The sequence below is a fragment of the Lepidochelys kempii genome, chromosome 11, assembly GCF_965140265.1.
Source record: "Lepidochelys kempii isolate rLepKem1 chromosome 11, rLepKem1.hap2, whole genome shotgun sequence".
NCBI lineage: Eukaryota > Metazoa > Chordata > Testudines > Cheloniidae > Lepidochelys > Lepidochelys kempii.
This window is the reverse complement of record NC_133266.1, coordinates 55,951,448-55,968,559: the sequence shown is the minus strand read 5'-3', so window position 1 is coordinate 55,968,559 and position 17,112 is coordinate 55,951,448. Positions and strand designations below refer to the sequence as shown.

The 17,112-nt window shown below is 39.5% G+C and overlaps 1 protein-coding gene across 12 annotated transcripts in view; it reads left to right on the top strand.

Annotated features, from left to right (window-relative positions):
* Positions 1-17,112, top strand: part of DNAH7 (dynein axonemal heavy chain 7) — a 270,100-nt gene that overhangs the window by 81,306 nt on the left and 171,682 nt on the right. For all 12 annotated transcript variants that reach the window (XR_012154342.1, XM_073306229.1, XM_073306230.1 and 9 more), the window contains 5 exons: positions 7,361-7,573; positions 12,911-13,020; positions 14,012-14,180; positions 15,541-15,643; positions 15,757-15,884. Coding sequence is in view for 11 of the 12 variants with exons in the window: in XM_073306229.1 (XP_073162330.1) it covers positions 7,361-7,573; positions 12,911-13,020; positions 14,012-14,180; positions 15,541-15,643; positions 15,757-15,884 (723 nt within the window). In the remaining variant the exon portion in view is untranslated. The remainder of the gene's footprint in view (positions 1-7,360; positions 7,574-12,910; positions 13,021-14,011; positions 14,181-15,540; positions 15,644-15,756; positions 15,885-17,112) is intronic.

Sequence of the window (17,112 nt, the reverse complement as noted above, 5' to 3'; positions counted from 1 at the left end):
AAAGTTTGGATCAGAACTTGTGACCTGGGTCCATTAGTGGGGGGAAGGTTGCTTAAGACATTGAACTAGGATTCAGTATATGTAATTTTGTTGACCAGCTCCTCTCCTCATACATCACTAATGGGTTAAAGACTCCCAACTGTGGAATTCAGAGGTGGTCTAATGTTTGTGTAGGCTCCAGAACAAAATCCCAACCTTCAGCTCAGGTCACCAGATTTTCTGACTCCAATGATGGAACAAGGTGGTGGCTCAATTTCTCCCAACCATTTTGATTTATAACTTTAATTTGTATTGATTTTTGTGCAATAACAACTTATTATCTTTCTTTCTTTTGCTTCCCTCCTGAATTGGGTATTTGGCAGGATGGTGGTTTCAACCACCTGGGTCCACCACTGTAGTGTCTTGTCTCCAGAATCCCTTGCTCCACTCAGTCATGGCAGACGACCCTGGCTTAACCAGGAAATCTTCAATGATCTAATACAAATAAAAATGAGTGGAAAAGTGGAAAGTAAGCCAAATTACAAAGGATGAATATAAACAAATAACACAAGTATGTAGAGACAAAATTAGAAAGGACAAGGCACAAAATGAGATCAAACTAGCTAGAGACATAAAGGCTAACAAGAAAACATTCTACAAATACATTAGAAGGAAGAGGAAGACCAAGGACAGGTAGGCAATTACTCAATGAGGGTGGAAAAATAATAACAGAAAATGTGGAAATGGCAGAGGTGCTTAATGACTTCTTTGTTTCGGTTTTCACCAAGAAGGGTGGTGGTGATTGGGCGTTGAACATAGTGAATGCCAATGAAAATGAGGTAGGATCAGAGGCTAAAATAGGGAAAGAACAAGTTAAAAATTACTTGGGCAAGTTAGATGTCTTCAGGTCACCAGGGTCTGATGAAATGCATCCTAGAATAATCAAGGAGCTGACTGAGGAGATATTGGAGCCATTAGTGATTATTTCTGAAAAGTCGTGGAAGACGTGAGAGATTCCAGAAAACTGGAAGAGGGCAAATATAGTGCCAATCTATAAAAAGGGAAATAAGGACAATCCGGGAAATTACGGACCAGTCAGCTTAACTTCTGTACCTGGAAAGATAATGGAACAAATAATTAAGCAATCAATTTGCAAATATCTAGACGATAATAAGGTGATAAGTAACAGTCAGCATGGATTTATCAAGAACAAATCATGTCAAACGAACCTGATAGCTTTCTTTGACAGGGTAAGAAGCCTTGTGGATGGCGGGGAAGCAGTAGACGTGGTATATCCTAACTTTAGTAAAGCTTTTGATACTGTCTCGCATGACCTTCTCATAAACAAACTAGGAAAATGCAACCTAGATGGAGCTACTATAAGATGGGTGCATAATTGGTTGGAAAACTGTTCCCAGAGAGTAGTTATCAGTGGTTCACAGTCATGCTGGAAGGGCATAATGAATGGGGTCCCGCAGGGATCAGTTCTGGGTCCAGTTCTGTTCAATATCTTCATCAATGATTAGGTAATGGCATAGAGAGTACACTTATAAAGTTTGCGGATGATACTAAGCTAGGAGGGACTGCAAGAGCTTTGGAGGATAGGATTAAAATTCAAAATGACTGGACAAACTGGAGAAATGATCTGAAGTAAATAGGATGAAATTCAATAAGGACAAACTCAAAATACTTCTCTTAGGAAGGAACAATCAGTTGCACACATAAAAATGGGAAATGACTGCCTAGGAAGGAGTACTGCGGAAAGGGATCTGGGGGTCATAGTGGACCACAAGGTAGATATGAGTCAACAGTATAACACTGTTGCAAAAAAAGTGAACGTCATTCTGGGATGTATTAGCAGGAGTGTTGTAAGCAAGACATGAGAAGTAATTCTTCTGCTCTACTCCGTGCTGATTAGGTCTTAACTAGAGAATTGTGTTCAGTTCTGGGCGACACATTTCAGGAAAAACGTGGACAAATAGGAAAAAATCCAGAGAAGAGCAACAAAAATGATTAAAGGTCTAGAAAACATGACCTATGAGGGAAGATTGAAAAAATTGGGTTCGTTCAGTCTGGAAAAGAGAAGACTGAGAGGGGACATGATAACAGTTTTCAAATACATAAAAGGTTGTTACAAGGAGGAGGGAGAAAATTGTTCTTCTTAACCTCTGAGGATAGGACAAGAAGCAATGGGCTTAAATTTCAGCAAGGAAGGCTTAGGTTGGACATTAGGAAAAACTTCCTAACTGCCAGGGTGGTTAAGCACTGCAATAAATTGCCTAGGGAAGTTGTGGAATCTCCATCATTGGAGATTTTTAAGAGCAGGTTAGACAAACACCTATCAGAGATGTTCTAGATAATACTTAGTCTTGCCATGAGTGCAGGGGACTGGACTAGATGACCTCTCGAGGTCCCTTCCAGTCCTATGATTCTATCCTACAAACACTGGGCTAAAGTTAAGCACTATTCCCTATATGAGGCAGCACTTACAGGCCCTAAAAAGGGCAAATTACACCCTATTGTTCACAGTTAACTGACCTTAGCACTGCCAGGACATGGAGCTCTGAGTTTGGCCAGCATGTTGGATTAATCTCCCATGTCCTGAGGAGCCACGACTCCTGTGCAGAAAAGCCCAATCAAGAGCCTCTGAACATTTCAGGAGAGAATTCTGAGGATAAGCATGACTCTATCCAGCCAGCTCAGGGGACAGGTCCTGCAATAGACTTGAGCTGGAGTGGTAAGACCCTCTGAAAGGATCCAAAATTCACTTCTATGACGTCCTAACTCAGGTTGCTATGTAATAGGAATTATTCCTATCTAGCTTTCAGTGCAAGGACCTTTCTCCACCTGGAAAAGAAGCTCAGATTCTGAAAGGTGGGAAAGGGTCCACTTTTCCACCCCTCCCTTGAACCACAGGCTGGCTCCATCTTAAAGCATAAGGAGCACTTTCAGGCAATCTGTGACCTGGATAGATGTATATGAAGATTCCATTACCCAGAAAGCTGCACTGTTGTGGGATTACAGAATGGTCGGAGAGAAATAATTTCCTGTGTTCAGAATGACTGGAGATGTATTAAGTAAAGCCTTGAGTGGTACTAGGTTGCAGTGAAAGCAGAATAGCAGTCCTTTGATCACTACTAATACCAAGGGTATCGAATTAGAAACGATTGCCATTGCAGAGTGAAACATCTGGAGCAGGAGTTTCCCATGGAACCTAGATAAAATTTCCTCCAAATGAACACATTCTCAACATGACAAAGGGAAAAATATAATTTGTATACAAGAGCTAACAATTCCTGTATAAGATCCTTAATTCTGATCCACCCTCCACACCCAGAATCTTCAGATATGGCTGGTAGTAGTCACAGCAACGCACAGGTCACAAGCTGTGCATCTAGACAACATGCCAATCAGTGTCCTGTCCAGAGAAACAGACCATTCATAACTAGACAGGATTCATAGCCACAAGTTCAAAATCAAGACGAGGTTGTGAACCCAATGCAGAGCATTGGTTGACCAGAGGTCAAACCAGGCATGGCCCTGGCCATAATTTTACCATCATGGTAAAATTTTGTAAAGTTCCAATACTTCATTTAATCAGTCATTTCATGACAGTGGTCATCCATAGCTAATTATCTGTAATGGGTGGATTGCTGGTGCTATATATCAGCATTATTCTCTGGGTGGGTTTCTCAGAAATGCTTCTGCAAAAATTCCGTCTGAGAACATGGAACCACGCTTGATGCAATGCAAGATTAAAAGTAGTTTTTAGATCACATCCGAATGCCCCTTTGTAGACCGGTAAGTACAAACATGCTGAAAGCCAACCCAATTTGCACTCTATACCAGCTCACTATTGAAGCAAGCCTTGCAGGATCGGAAGCATACTTGGAAGACAAATGTCAAAAATCTCAATGTCAAAAATACTTTAGCTGTCAAAGTGAACTATATCAGTGGCATGTCTGAACAGAACAAAACAAAAAACCAAAAGGAAACCCATAAATGTGGCCATATGAGATTGGACTTTGATCCTTCGAGTTCAATATCCTGTCTAGGACAGGGGACAGTACCAGCTGCATCAGAAGAAGATGCAAGAAACCACATAGTGGGCAATTATGTTGCTCACTTTGGATTTGCTAGACAGCAAAGGAACCCACATTTCATCTGCAGAAAAGACCAGACCTCTTCAAGGAGGGTACTCCTTCATCTGGACCAGGAACACCTACAGTTAACAGCATCAGTAGAGATGTGTAGTTCAGCAAGGATTCTCCATTAGCCTTTGATACATTTTGGTATCTAGAGAGACCTCAACCAGTAAATTAATTGATCTAGTCAAATTAATGTTTGACTGTGCCTAGTCAAATTGATGTTTCTGGTGGGAGGAAGATAGAAAACTCTCTGGGGCAAGGACTAAGTCTTTATTTGTTCAGTGCCGAGAATAATGGGGCCTTGACCCCTGGATGCTACCACAATACAAATCTAATATTAATTACAAAGTTCTGGTGATCTCACCTACAATAGAATTTCTCCAAAATGGTTGATTGAAGTCCTACAATCAAGCACCATAAAACATGGGTAACAGTCCTAGTGGTGTTCTGTAGGAAGGCACATCAGACTTCGCATCTGAGTATCTTCAAATGCCAAGGTTTATTCAAATTGCACATTAGATAAGCCTATGGTCGCCTTTCTTGTTGCCATTAACTTTGAAAGGCAGTGTTAGGAATTTGTTCCCCTATCTATGCAAGAACCACATTGCTCTTGTCATGAGGAAAAGGTTATTTTTATAGCTCCAAAAACCTTTCTGTTCAAGATAAGTTCCTCTTTCTGCAATTCCAGGGAAATAGTTTTCTCATAATTTTGTTCTAAGCCTTGGTATTCCTTTAGAAGGTTCAAAACTTGTCTCTGTGAATATTAATACAGCTCTATAACTTTGAAACTATTAACAACAAAAAGATGACAACTTTGCATTATATTAATCATTAATCTTTTTTTTCTAGAATTACTTTGATGATTTGTGGGGAAAAATCATAATCTTCACAGCTTTTGATATATAAGAGAACAAACTTATTTCTTGAAACTTTCTAGTGACCATAACTTTAACATGTTAAAGGGACATTGCCAACTTGAATTCATTTTTAAATGGATTAATTAAAAAAAATCATGTTTCATATAGAGCACCTTTTAAAAGTATATCCTGAAATTAAAATAAAGAACCAATTAAAAAATGCTATTTTTTTATTCCCCTCTTCCTAATTAAGTGTCAAGAACTTACATGTTAAATACTGTTCTAAATAAGAGTGTTTTCCTCAGTTGGGGCCTTAATTAGAGCTGGCCTGAAAATGGAAATACCTTCCCATGTAAAATTTCAGTTCTGAAAAAAATTTCATCTTGAACTGGGACAAAAAAAATCAAGAAAAATTCTTTTTCAGGAGACCAAAACCAGAATGTTTTCAGCTTTTGGGCTGATGGGTCAGAAATTTAAGTGAAACTGACATCTTCCAGCCTGGCTTCTGGAGAGGAGAGGCAAAGAGCCAGAATATTCAGCCTCCCTGGCCTGGAGCTGGGGGGGAGAAGAAATTTTTATTTTTGCAAAAAGGGCATTTTCTGTCAAAATTATTCTGATGAAAAATTCTCGACCAGCAAAAGCCTTAATGTTTACTAAGTCCTTTTTAGCAAGAAAGACATGAACTCTGTAGAGGAGAAACAGTAGCACTGACTAAGACTAAAGTTTATTTAACTAAAAAAAAGGAAGAAAATATTTTCTCCTCATTAGCTATTTTTAGTTACAGACATCTTAGTTGTTACTTGTATCTATGGTAGGTAAAAAATTTGCAGACACAAATGTGATTTTCTGGTTGATAATGTTAACTTTTGAGAGAGGGCTTGGCATTTTCATAATATAAAAACTACAAAATGAAAAGGACCATTTCTTATATCCATGGGAGAAAATAATAGATGCTCTTATACTTCTAGTAATATATTTTGGTCCTTTACATATTGTATGTAGTCCCTTTCTTAATGTGTGGCTCAAGGCTCCTTCCTGGTACTTACTGCTTTGGTTCTCCATTCTCCTCACGTGGGTTGGGTCATGGTTCCTTTTTTTGTGAATGCCTGATCCATCCACTCAGGGTGACTCCTCACTGTGCCCAAGACACAAGGGGTGTTTTCCCTTGGGAAAATAAATTATGCTACCACTGCTGGCAAGGCAAGCCCAGTACATGAAAAACAATAAAGTACATTAATACAAACCCCAGCAAATGCATGACATACCCAAAAATAACAGTATAACAAAGGAGTGGCTTTACTGGGAACAGGAAAATAGGATCTGGGGAAGGAAAGGGTCAGGGTTAACTAATAAATCATTAACAAATCAACCTATTCTCCACCTCCCAATACTCACAACTCTTCCCAGCCCCCAGATCCACCCATCACCTTCCCAAGCAGATGGTATGCTGAGTTTGAGTCCTGAGATGAGTGCTGCAGCTCTGTGAATGTCGGCCGGATTAAACAGAAAGGGCCTCCTTACTATGTCTTCACCCCGGGTGGGGCAGGATCCTCTCCTAACTCCATGATCTGGAGTCTTTCATAGGTCTCAGCTGGCCCTCGCTAGTCAGTGTTGGATCAGACCATTGCCACTCTGGATGCTGGTCTCTGCAGGGCTGGAACTGCCTGGCCCGTGCACTAGATCCCACAGCAGTTCAGGCTCTCTTTGTGGGGCATGGGAATTAATTGGAGAGTCCCTGAGCTGTTCTTTTCTCTCTCAGTTCCCCCTCAAAGCTCAAACTGAAACTAAAGCTAGTCTCTTTGGGTACATCTAGACTACAATTAAAAGCCCATGGCTAGTCCATGCCAGCTGACTTGGGCTCAGGCTAAGGGGCTGTTTAATTGCAGTGTAGATGTGCAGACTCGGTCAGGAGCCTGAGCTCTGGGGCCCTCCTGCTTGCGGGATCCCAGAACCCAGTCTCCTGCCCATCATTGGTTCAGCAAACTGCTTGTTCATATCATCCACTATAGAACCTCCATAGTAGCCTCAGCAGGAGCTTCTAGTTCATTCTGCTCGCAGCCCTGACTCCAAGCAAGCTGGGAAATAGTGTCAGAGAGCTTTGATACCCATTATTGTTGAAGATCCTAGGGTAGGACCCACTAGAGGCTCAGTCCGGAGTTCCAGGAGATTGGAAAGTCCAAGTGAGGGTTACATGTATTTTAAAAGTAGAGTTTAAAAGCAAGTAACAATCTCATGTGAAATATACCAGTGAAAATTTGTACTATTATTCTTTGTCAGAGTACATCTTAAAAACACAAAATTCATGGTAAAATAAGCAGAATTTGTGGTAGTTCCTTAGATTAACAATGTAATCTATTCATTTTTTAATTCTCTCAGGCACTCGAGGATTATCTGGAGCAGAATACTAGACAGATTGATGACATTGTTACCTTGGTGCGAGGAAAGCTGTCTAAGCAGAATCGAGTGACTCTTGGAGCACTTGTTGTGCTGGATGTTCATGCTAGGGATGTTCTTGCATCTCTAGTAAGCAAGAAAGTCAGCGATGAAAGTGACTTTGAATGGTTAAGTCAGCTTAGGTACTACTGGGAGGTAAGTAATGTCACTGAATCCTATTAGAAGAGAATTTCTGTTCACAGCTTTTCAATTTGTGCTTGCTTGCTGACACAGGTAATAGTTACACTAATATGAGAATTTTTGCTGATAACAAAATATATCTATCCAATCATTCTTCCGATTGCAAGATAAAATGGCCAGTAGCCATAAATATATGATTTTAATTAAAATTACTTTTTTCATCACTGTTGACTGTCAGTGCACTTGCTGAATCTGCAGGTTTAGAGATAAAAACTAATTTGGTCTAATAGTATAGTTTGATTCCCTGACACTGCTGGCTAGGTAGAGAACTTTTTAGTGATCTTAAGTTTTGAGTTAAGGGCTTTAGTCTGACTTATCAAGATTTCTGTATTATGAGAATGCACATTACACTTCTTGGCAAAGGTCTAAATATTTGTCTCAGATGCCATGTTTTTAAACATTATATTTATCAGGAGGAGATGTTCCAATATAAGAGCAGCTTGTAGCAGTAATTAGAGAAATCTGTTGGGAACAGTTGTTACCAGAAGACTAGAATCAGTATACTGGCCTTGTCCAGAAGATGTACTAAAGTATTTTTCGAAATGCCAGTTGGACTTGTAAACGTGGACTGTTTTGAGCTGCAGTAAGATGTATGAATGCACTGTACTGTTACAAATTAAGTCAATAATAATCTATAAGGATTGATGAGTTTTCATGGCTTTGAATTATTTAATAAATAAAGAGATCTCAGATAACTCATTTTGATCAAGTTTTTTAGGTAATGATTAGTCAGGGCATAACAGAAAAGAGGTATACATTATCAAAGTGTGCTGAACCAATCCTTGCAGCAGATAACAGTCAGGTATAGTGCTGTCAGGTTGCTTATTTGCTTACAACTTGGCACTTTTATACCTAAGTTGTTTACAGTTTCATTCTCATTATTTCCTCTTTTTCACATACAGACATATCTTTTGTAGTATCTTTCCTAGTTTTCTGTTACATTTCATACATTTCCAGCTGCATAGTAAACATCTGTTTTAGCTCAAGCTCCTGTTTAGCTATGTGGTTAGTACCTTGCTAAAAACATTTATTTCTTGCAAAAATATTCCAAAGATTAGTACAACTTTTCTGATAAGTTTAGCAAGCTAGTATTTTTTTCCTTGTCTTAGCATGACCTCAGAGCATTATGGGACTCTGGCTGGCAGGCATGCTATAGGGACTTGTAGGTCAACAGTACTAATGCTGTTTCCACTGTTGGGATGATAAAATCATGTGCATTGCGAACATTATTGTTTCATTTTTAATTAGAGAAATTTGTATATAATAGAAAAAAAATCTGGCTGCATCTTATTTTTGTGTAGGTCATTTAACGTCTATCAGTTACCACTACTCACGTGAGTCATATTTGAGCTATTGTCCTAGAGCAGTTGTCAAACATTTTCATACTGTGGCATGTAACTGCAGATAGCTCTTATGGGTTCACCTCCTAAACATGACCCTATACTGTGGTAACTACATTGTTTGGTTTTATGAATAAGTAATATTATGGTAAAATTAAAGGGACATTGTGAAATAATTTATTTTAGTGCAGTTTTACATCTCCATATTTTGTATCTGTACTATTTATTTCTTCTCTCTAGCCATGAAACTTTACATTTATTGATACTGAATCTCACCCATTGCCAATGGTTCTCACAGAAGTAATTTCTCCCAGGCATGTTTTATTTTTTGTTTTTGCTACCCTCCATTTTGGTATTCTCCAGAAGTTGGGCACTGCTGAATATATTTCAAAGAAACATCTGACAGAGACATAAGTGAAACAGGGTGCAGAGAAGGGCTGGTTTTGAGTTTAGTTCATTGAAAAAACTGCTTAACATTCTGAGAACCCTGAACAATGGAAGAATCCTTATTGCATGAAAACTGACAGATATAACACAATTGTGATCAAAATAGCTTTGGGGACTACATAGATCTGCTCCTTAGCCAACATTTTGAGAACCACTTGTGCCCCTGTTGACCCATGTTGGCAACAGAGCGGGTGTCAGAGCGGGTGAACTCTAGGGTACAGACGTGGGGACCTGCATGAAAACCCCCTAAGCTTATTTTTACCAGCTTAGGTTAAAACTTCCCCAAGGTACAAACTATTTTCCTTTTTCCCTTGGACTTTATTGCTGCCACCACCAAGCATCTAACAGATATATAACCTGGAAAGAGCCCGCTTGGAAACATCTTTCCCCCTCAAATCCTCCCCAAACCCTACACCCCCTTTTCTGGGGAAGGCTTGATAAAAATCCTCACCAATTTGCATAGGTGAACACAGACCCAAACCCTTGGATCTTAAGAACAATGAAAAAAGCAATCAGATTCTTAAAAGAAGAATTTTAATAGAAGAAAAGTAAAAGAATCACCTCTGTAAAATCAGGACGGTAAATATCTTACAGGGTAATCAGATTCAAAACATAGAGAATCCCTCTAGGCAAAACCTTAAGTTACAAAAAGACACAAAAACAGGAATATCCATTCCATTCAGCACAGCTTATTTTCTCAGCTATTTAAACAAAACAGAATCTAACGCATATCTAGCTAGATTACTTACTAAGTTCTAAGACTCCATTCCTGTTCTGTCCCTGGCAAAAGCATCACACAGACAGACCCTTTGTTTCTCCCTCCCTCCAGCTTTGAAAGTATCTTGTCTCCACATTGGTCATTTTGGTCAGGTGCCAGTGAGGTTATCCTAACTTCTTAACCTTTTACAGGTGAAAGGGTTTTTCCTCTGGCCAGGAGGGATTTTAAAGGTGTTTACCCTTCCCTTTATATTTATGACAGCGGGGTACACAATTAAAAGTCTGTGCCCACGGACATGCTTAGACATGCCCAGATAGGCATGTTCTCTTCTGATTGGCATCTTCACACTATTTTGCTGAAGAGGGACATGTGCAGTCTCTGCTGAAAGTTAAGAACTTGCTGGTTGTCATGATTATTGTAGGATGTATGTATGTAAAATATTTTAAAAGTTATGTCACATGTAGAATATTATGTTCCAAAGCTGCTGGAAGTGAAACTGGTCACTTGAGGTGGCGTGGCTTTCAGTGCTAATGCAATCAAGTTTGAGAAAAATTGACCTCTTTTGACCCAGCCTAGCCAAATGTTGGCAATCTGGACAAAATGGTGGGTTGGGCCTTTACAAATCACAAAAGAGCCCAAGCAAAAGATCTTGAATAGGGAGACCATCGGGGTGAACTAAAGTTAACAAAATGCCATGGTTATGAAAAAAGACAAAAGGTATGGAACTGTATAATAGGAGAAAGGAGGGCACAAGATGGCATTCATTATGGAGACAACACTGTCAGTGTGTGTGTCTCATGAAAAGTGGATCCCAGCTCTCTTGATTGGACAAGCTTTATAGGGACCATTGGGTGAGAAATACCTTATTAGACAGGAAAGAAACTTGTTAATAAGTGTAGGCTCTAGACTGTGTTTTATGTTTTCCTTTAATCTGTAACCATATGTTTCCAGTCCTTATACAGTAACTCCTCACTTAAGGTTGTCCTGGTTAAAGTTGTTTCGTTGTTATGTTGCTGATCAATTAGAGAATGTGCTTGTTTAAAGTTGTGCAATGCTCCCTTATAACGTTGTTTGGCAGTCGTCTGCTTTGTCCACTGCTTGTAGAAAGAGCAGCCCGTTGGAGCTAGCTGGTGGGGGCTTGGAACCAGGGTGGACTGGCAGCCCCACTATCAGCTCCCTGCTCCCCTAAGTTCCCTGTGCGGCAGCCACCCGGCAGGCTATCAGTTACTGGCAGTTCAGCTGTCCTTCCCCTCACTGCCATGTGCTGCTCCTGCCCTCTGCCTTGGAGCTGCTCCCTGGAGCCTCCTGCTCGCTGTGCAGAGGGGTGGGGGGAAAGAGGGGTGCTAATGTCAGGGTGTCCTCCTCCCCCCGGCTCCTGCCCCCCGCTTACTGCATTACCATAGAGGAGGGGTGGGGGACACGATGGGGCTCAGGACAGAGGGAGCTTGCTAGTAGCAGCTGGTGTCTCAACTTGCTGATCTACTTAAGAAGACCATGTTCTTAGGGTGGGGTCAGCATACTTAAAGGGGCAATGCACATCTTTCTCTCTCTCACACACAGGGTGTGTGTCTCTGTCTGCCATGCTGTCTCCCCTCCGTCCATTTGTGCTGCCTTGTAGAATGTGAGGCTACATTAACAACAACGGGTTAACCCTTGAGAGCTCAGCCGAGTGCGAGTTCATCATTTAGCAGTAAGGCATTCCCCGGGAAATATCCCATCCTCTTCCACCCTCTGACTTCACCACCTCAACCAAGCTTCACAATCATCATTGCTGTGTACAGTATTAAATTGTTTTTTTTAAACTTACTCTGTGTGTGTGTGTGTGTGTGTGTGTATATATTCTTATGGGGAAATTGGATTCGCTTAACATCGTTTCGCTTAAAGTCGCATTTTTCAGGATCATAACTACAACGTTAAGCGAGGAGTTACTGTATTTGCTTCTGTTTGAATCTTAAGCTTTGTCAGATAAACTTCTGTTTGGTTCTTCTATACACATGACTAAGTTCTCTGTGTTAAGGAGAGTGCTGAACTAATGAGACTGGTGAACTGGGGGGCATGGATTCCATGGAGTCAGCAAATCTGTGTGCATTGTGGATGTCCAGAAGTTGTGGACCTGGACAGTCAAGTGCAACAAAGTGAAATGTACAGATAGGTTGGAGTGGCCTGTGCCTCAGGGCCAGAGCAGAGCTCTGGTGGCTAACTATCTCCATAGATTTAGCTACAGGTTGTCTCTGTTCTGGCCTAAGGACTTACTTAGGGAGCCTAAGGGCGTGGGGGGTGCGGGGGGTGGAGATTGCTAGCCTGCAGCGGAAAAGAGCGGGGCTTGCAAAACCTGGAGTGGCAATGCTTGTGTTGCCAGCAGCTAGTAGTTTTGGACATGTTTTCCCTGGTGGGTACAGACACCCAAGGCTTCCTCATGCTGTAAACAGGAGGTGGTGATTCATCCTCTCTTCGTAGTTAACCCTGAAAGTGTCACACTACTGTCTGTCTTTAAATTTATTAATTAGAATTATTGTAGTACCTACATGCCCCAATCAATATCGGCCTCCATGATGCCATTTGCTGTGTAAAGAAATAAGAGAAAATCACTGTCCCGAAGAGATTTTTGCTTAGAGGATCAAGAGATGAAAGCCTACTCATCTCATTTATATACCATAAGCCGTGTGATTTGCTCAGTAGTTGTTTCCAATAGCAGCATGCCAAGCTGCACGTTTAAAGAATAAGCCTGATTAGTTATATTTATTTTAGTTTCCTGTACTACATAAAATATATATTTTGTTCCCATAGGAAGGACATCTACAAACAAAGATGATCAATGCTGGTTTGAAATATGGGTATGAGTATCTTGGCAATACTCCAAGATTGGTTATTACTCCACTTACAGACAGATGCTACAGGTAAAACCACAAATTAGTGAATGTGTTAGGGACATGAATTTATGTTACTGAAATAATTTAATTGAGTCCTCAGAATAGATGTCCGCCACAATGAAATGGATAATTCTACTTTATTACTTGTTTCTATTGTTCTTTTAGGCATGATGATATGGTATGCTTTTTGATTATTTATTAGATTAGGGTATGTGTTAATATTTTATTGTGATATAATTGACATTTTGGGAAAACTTAATTATCTATAGATTTCTGTTTTAAAGAACAGATGTGCTCACAAAAGTAACTATAAAAATGGCAGTTTTTCATTCAACATGTTTCCTTTATGGCTTCAGGTCATTTCTGCTTGGACATAGGTGCTCTGATACCACTGTGATGAGAGCCATATAAGTACTTAGATAGGGGTTTTACTGAACAAAAAATGTTTTTACTACTGTAAGTATTTCAGAGCAAATACCTGCTAAGGTGGAGTGTGTTAGATGCTGTTCTGCCTCATAAATCAAAAACAAAATCATATGCTAAATTTTGACTGAGGTGCTTTTTTTATCGGTGATGCAGCTATCTTTTCGGACCCCAGTGTAGTTTAAAGTGTCACTAGTTTGAAATCCTATTTTAAATTGTAAACTGAACAAACGTGAGATTAAATCAATATTCTAATCCATTGGTGTAATTTATTACATCACTTTTCTGTCTGTAGCCCCATTTTATATTACAGGAGTGAGATTTTGGAAAGTGACTAGAAAGAAGCAGTATTTTGGACTCTGGGTAAATTACTTCATGTATGACTGACTAGTATTGGTGACTGCTGGTACTGTAGTAAAGAATATTTTGGGAGGAAATCCAGTAGAATTTGTTGAATATGGATATATAGACATTGAACAGCAGTTTTTAAAGTTTCCTGTAAATGCTGGAATAGCTGGAAAAATGACATATGTTACCAATGCTAGTAAGGAAAATGGCACACTTTTATCAACCTTTTTTTTTTTTTTAATTTCAGAACCCTGTTTGGAGCACTTCACCTTCATCTAGGAGGTGCCCCTGAAGGTCCTGCTGGAACTGGAAAAACTGAAACTACGAAAGACTTAGCAAAGGCTGTAGCGAAGCAATGTGTGGTTTTCAATTGTTCTGATGGATTGGATTACCTTGCGTTAGGAAAATTCTTTAAGGTTTGGATTAATCATTAGGGCTGGATTTTCATTTACACTAAGGCCTCTTTATTTCACTCTGGCATGTGAAATGGCATAGAACATATATAACCTATACTAGGGTTATATAAATAAATCTATAAATATAAGAAACCTGTGGTTTCCAAAGTTCTCCCTGGCAAAAGTTCATCCAAATTTGTCTGAAACACTGGTTCTTGACTAGAATAATCTATCCATAATGAAAAAACAAAATGCTGTGTTTAAAATGTGAAAAGTAAAACATATTAAATTACAGAAAAAAATCCAGAGAGGGTGAAATTTACCATAGCGTGTGCTGCAGAACCCTTGTGTTAGCATCTTTGGAAGATATTGCATATATTGGGAGGGGTTTCTGTCTTGGCTCCAAATAGGTCAGTAAAGAATGGATCATGGGGAAAGGGCAAATGAATCCAGTTACACATATTCTGTAGCATGGCACCCCTGCATAGGTATGTAAAGGGATAGTGACATTTACTCTTGCTTCAAAAAAGTAATGGTTGCCAAGGAGGAGTGCATTGTTGCCAACCCACTAACTGAGGGCCTGGGAATGAATTTCAGCCTTGTAGTTTCTTGATTTGTCCATTTTACTCAGGTTTTATGAGAGAGAGTGTGAATGTCATCCAAAATTAATGACTTTTTCTTTCGGATCCTTGCTACTGTTATCCATATCTTAGTCATCTCAAAATTAGATTACTGAAATACACTCCAATCGACTGCAGACTGAAGCTGGTGCAGAATGCCACATCCCCCTTATTATATGAAGTATGTCATCTGGACCACATTCCACCAGTATTCTGGGACCTGCATTAGCAGCTTATTGGTCTCCAGGTGGAGTTTAGGGTGTTTGGGGTTTTTTGACCTACAAAACCCTGAATGGCCAGGGGGAGTGGGACCTCTTTGATTGAGAGAATGCCTCTCTCTCCATGCCATGGTGCCAGCTGGAATCAGTGGAGGCATTTGATTTGAAGCTCTCCTGTTAGAAATAAGAGGGTGTCTGCAGACATATTGTTGTCCATATAGGCTCATTGGAGTTGAACTTGCTTCCTTGTCTGAAATAGTCAAAATGTGCTGACCTTCAGGATGTTTGGGTTAAATTGGGATATTATTTTATTTTGTTGTTTTGAGTTATTGGCTGATAAATTAATATATTTTACAGTGTAATGCTTCTGGAAAATGTTCCTATATGAGTTGTGAGTTTGGTTAGTTGCTAACATGCCCAAAGCTTTCAGTCATCTTTTGTATATTAAATGTAAATACATATTTTTCATTATTCAGTTATCACTGTTACATTGAAAATAAATAATGAATATGAATTAATAGTTTGTCTGTTATACCCTTCCAGGGTTTGTTATCTTGTGGAGCCTGGGCTTGCTTTGATGAATTTAACAGAATTGATTTGGAAGTACTTTCTGTTGTTGCTCAACAAATTCTTACTATCCAGAGAGGTAATCTATTGCTTCAGTCACATCTTCTATGCTAAATATGAATAAAATAAAGAGTAAGAAAAAGTAGTATTTGACTAGTAACTACAATTACATTAATTTTCATTTGTCCATAGGTATCAATTCAGGGTCTGACTTACTAGTATTTGAAGGAACTGAACTGAAACTCAACCCCACGTGTGCTGTCTTTATAACCATGAATCCAGGTTATGCTGGGCGTTCAGAGCTTCCAGATAATCTTAAGGTACTGTAGAAAGTAGTTAGAATAACTATTACACTTTCAGTTTTATTAATTTTTGAAGTTAATACAGAAGAAATAATGCTCTCATCAAATACATACATTACTGAGAATATTTAATCAAATCAACCTCTACTGCTCTAAACTCAATATTCAAACCAATTATTATTATCTCCTCTCATGAAGAGGAACAAAAAAGAAAAATTAGCCTGAAGACATTAGAAATTATTGCCAATGTCAAGAGGTAGTTTTAAGAGAAGGATCTAACACGTACAGTTGGTAGAAAATGGGGGATCCATTTTCATGAATATTTTTGTGTTTTTGAGAAAAAAAGTTTTCTCTCGAAGCACAACAAAACATCAAAATCATGACATTTCAATGGAAAAGGATTTCAAGAATATTCTGCTTCAGGAGAGCCAAAATGAAATTTTTCAGCTTCCCAGCTGCCCTCTAGGAAAGTATCAATTTCACTTGTGAAATTCACCCCCAGCTCTGGAGACCTGGAGAGGGTTGCTGCCCATCCCCCAGAGCAAGTCGGGAGGCAGGGAAGCAGAGCTCCTGGCATTGTGCCTCTCCATGGCTGGGAGCAAGATGGGGGATAAGGAGGCAGACTGCCCTGGTGCTGAGCCTCTCCGTGGCCAGAACAAGGGGCCGGTGGAGAGGCAGAGTGCCCAGCACTGTGCCTCTTCCTCCCTCGGAGCAGGGGGCTAGGGTGGGAGGTGGAGAGATCTGCCTGTGTTTTGACAAAAGTTTGTTGAATCGCTTATATATTTAGTGAAACATTTTCTTTTATTGAATTGGTGTTTTCTAATGCAATGATGTTTTGTCGTAAATTTTACAACTTGCTGTGCTAACAGCCCTTTAGAATACGAAACAGAATATTTAAAGGAAATTGCTGCATTTTTTTCTCAGCCCAGAATGCTGAAAGTTCAGAAAGTAAAAGGAACACTTCATATCTCATAAGTTGTGAAAAATATTTATAAATAATGAGTTTAAAATTGGTTATTGCTGTTGATTGTTACTTGTTGAAAGGTAACTTGATTTGTTGTACAGGAAGCCAGAGTGTTTGATGTGAGAAATTGCAAACCAGTTTCTATCCAGCTTTAATATCAAGTTAAGAATCAGAATTAATTGTACTGTTTACTATTTTTCAAATAGCTTGATTTCTAAACATAAACAGACATATTCTTACTTTGAATATGGATGCACAACTACCACTGAAGTCTGTGGGAGC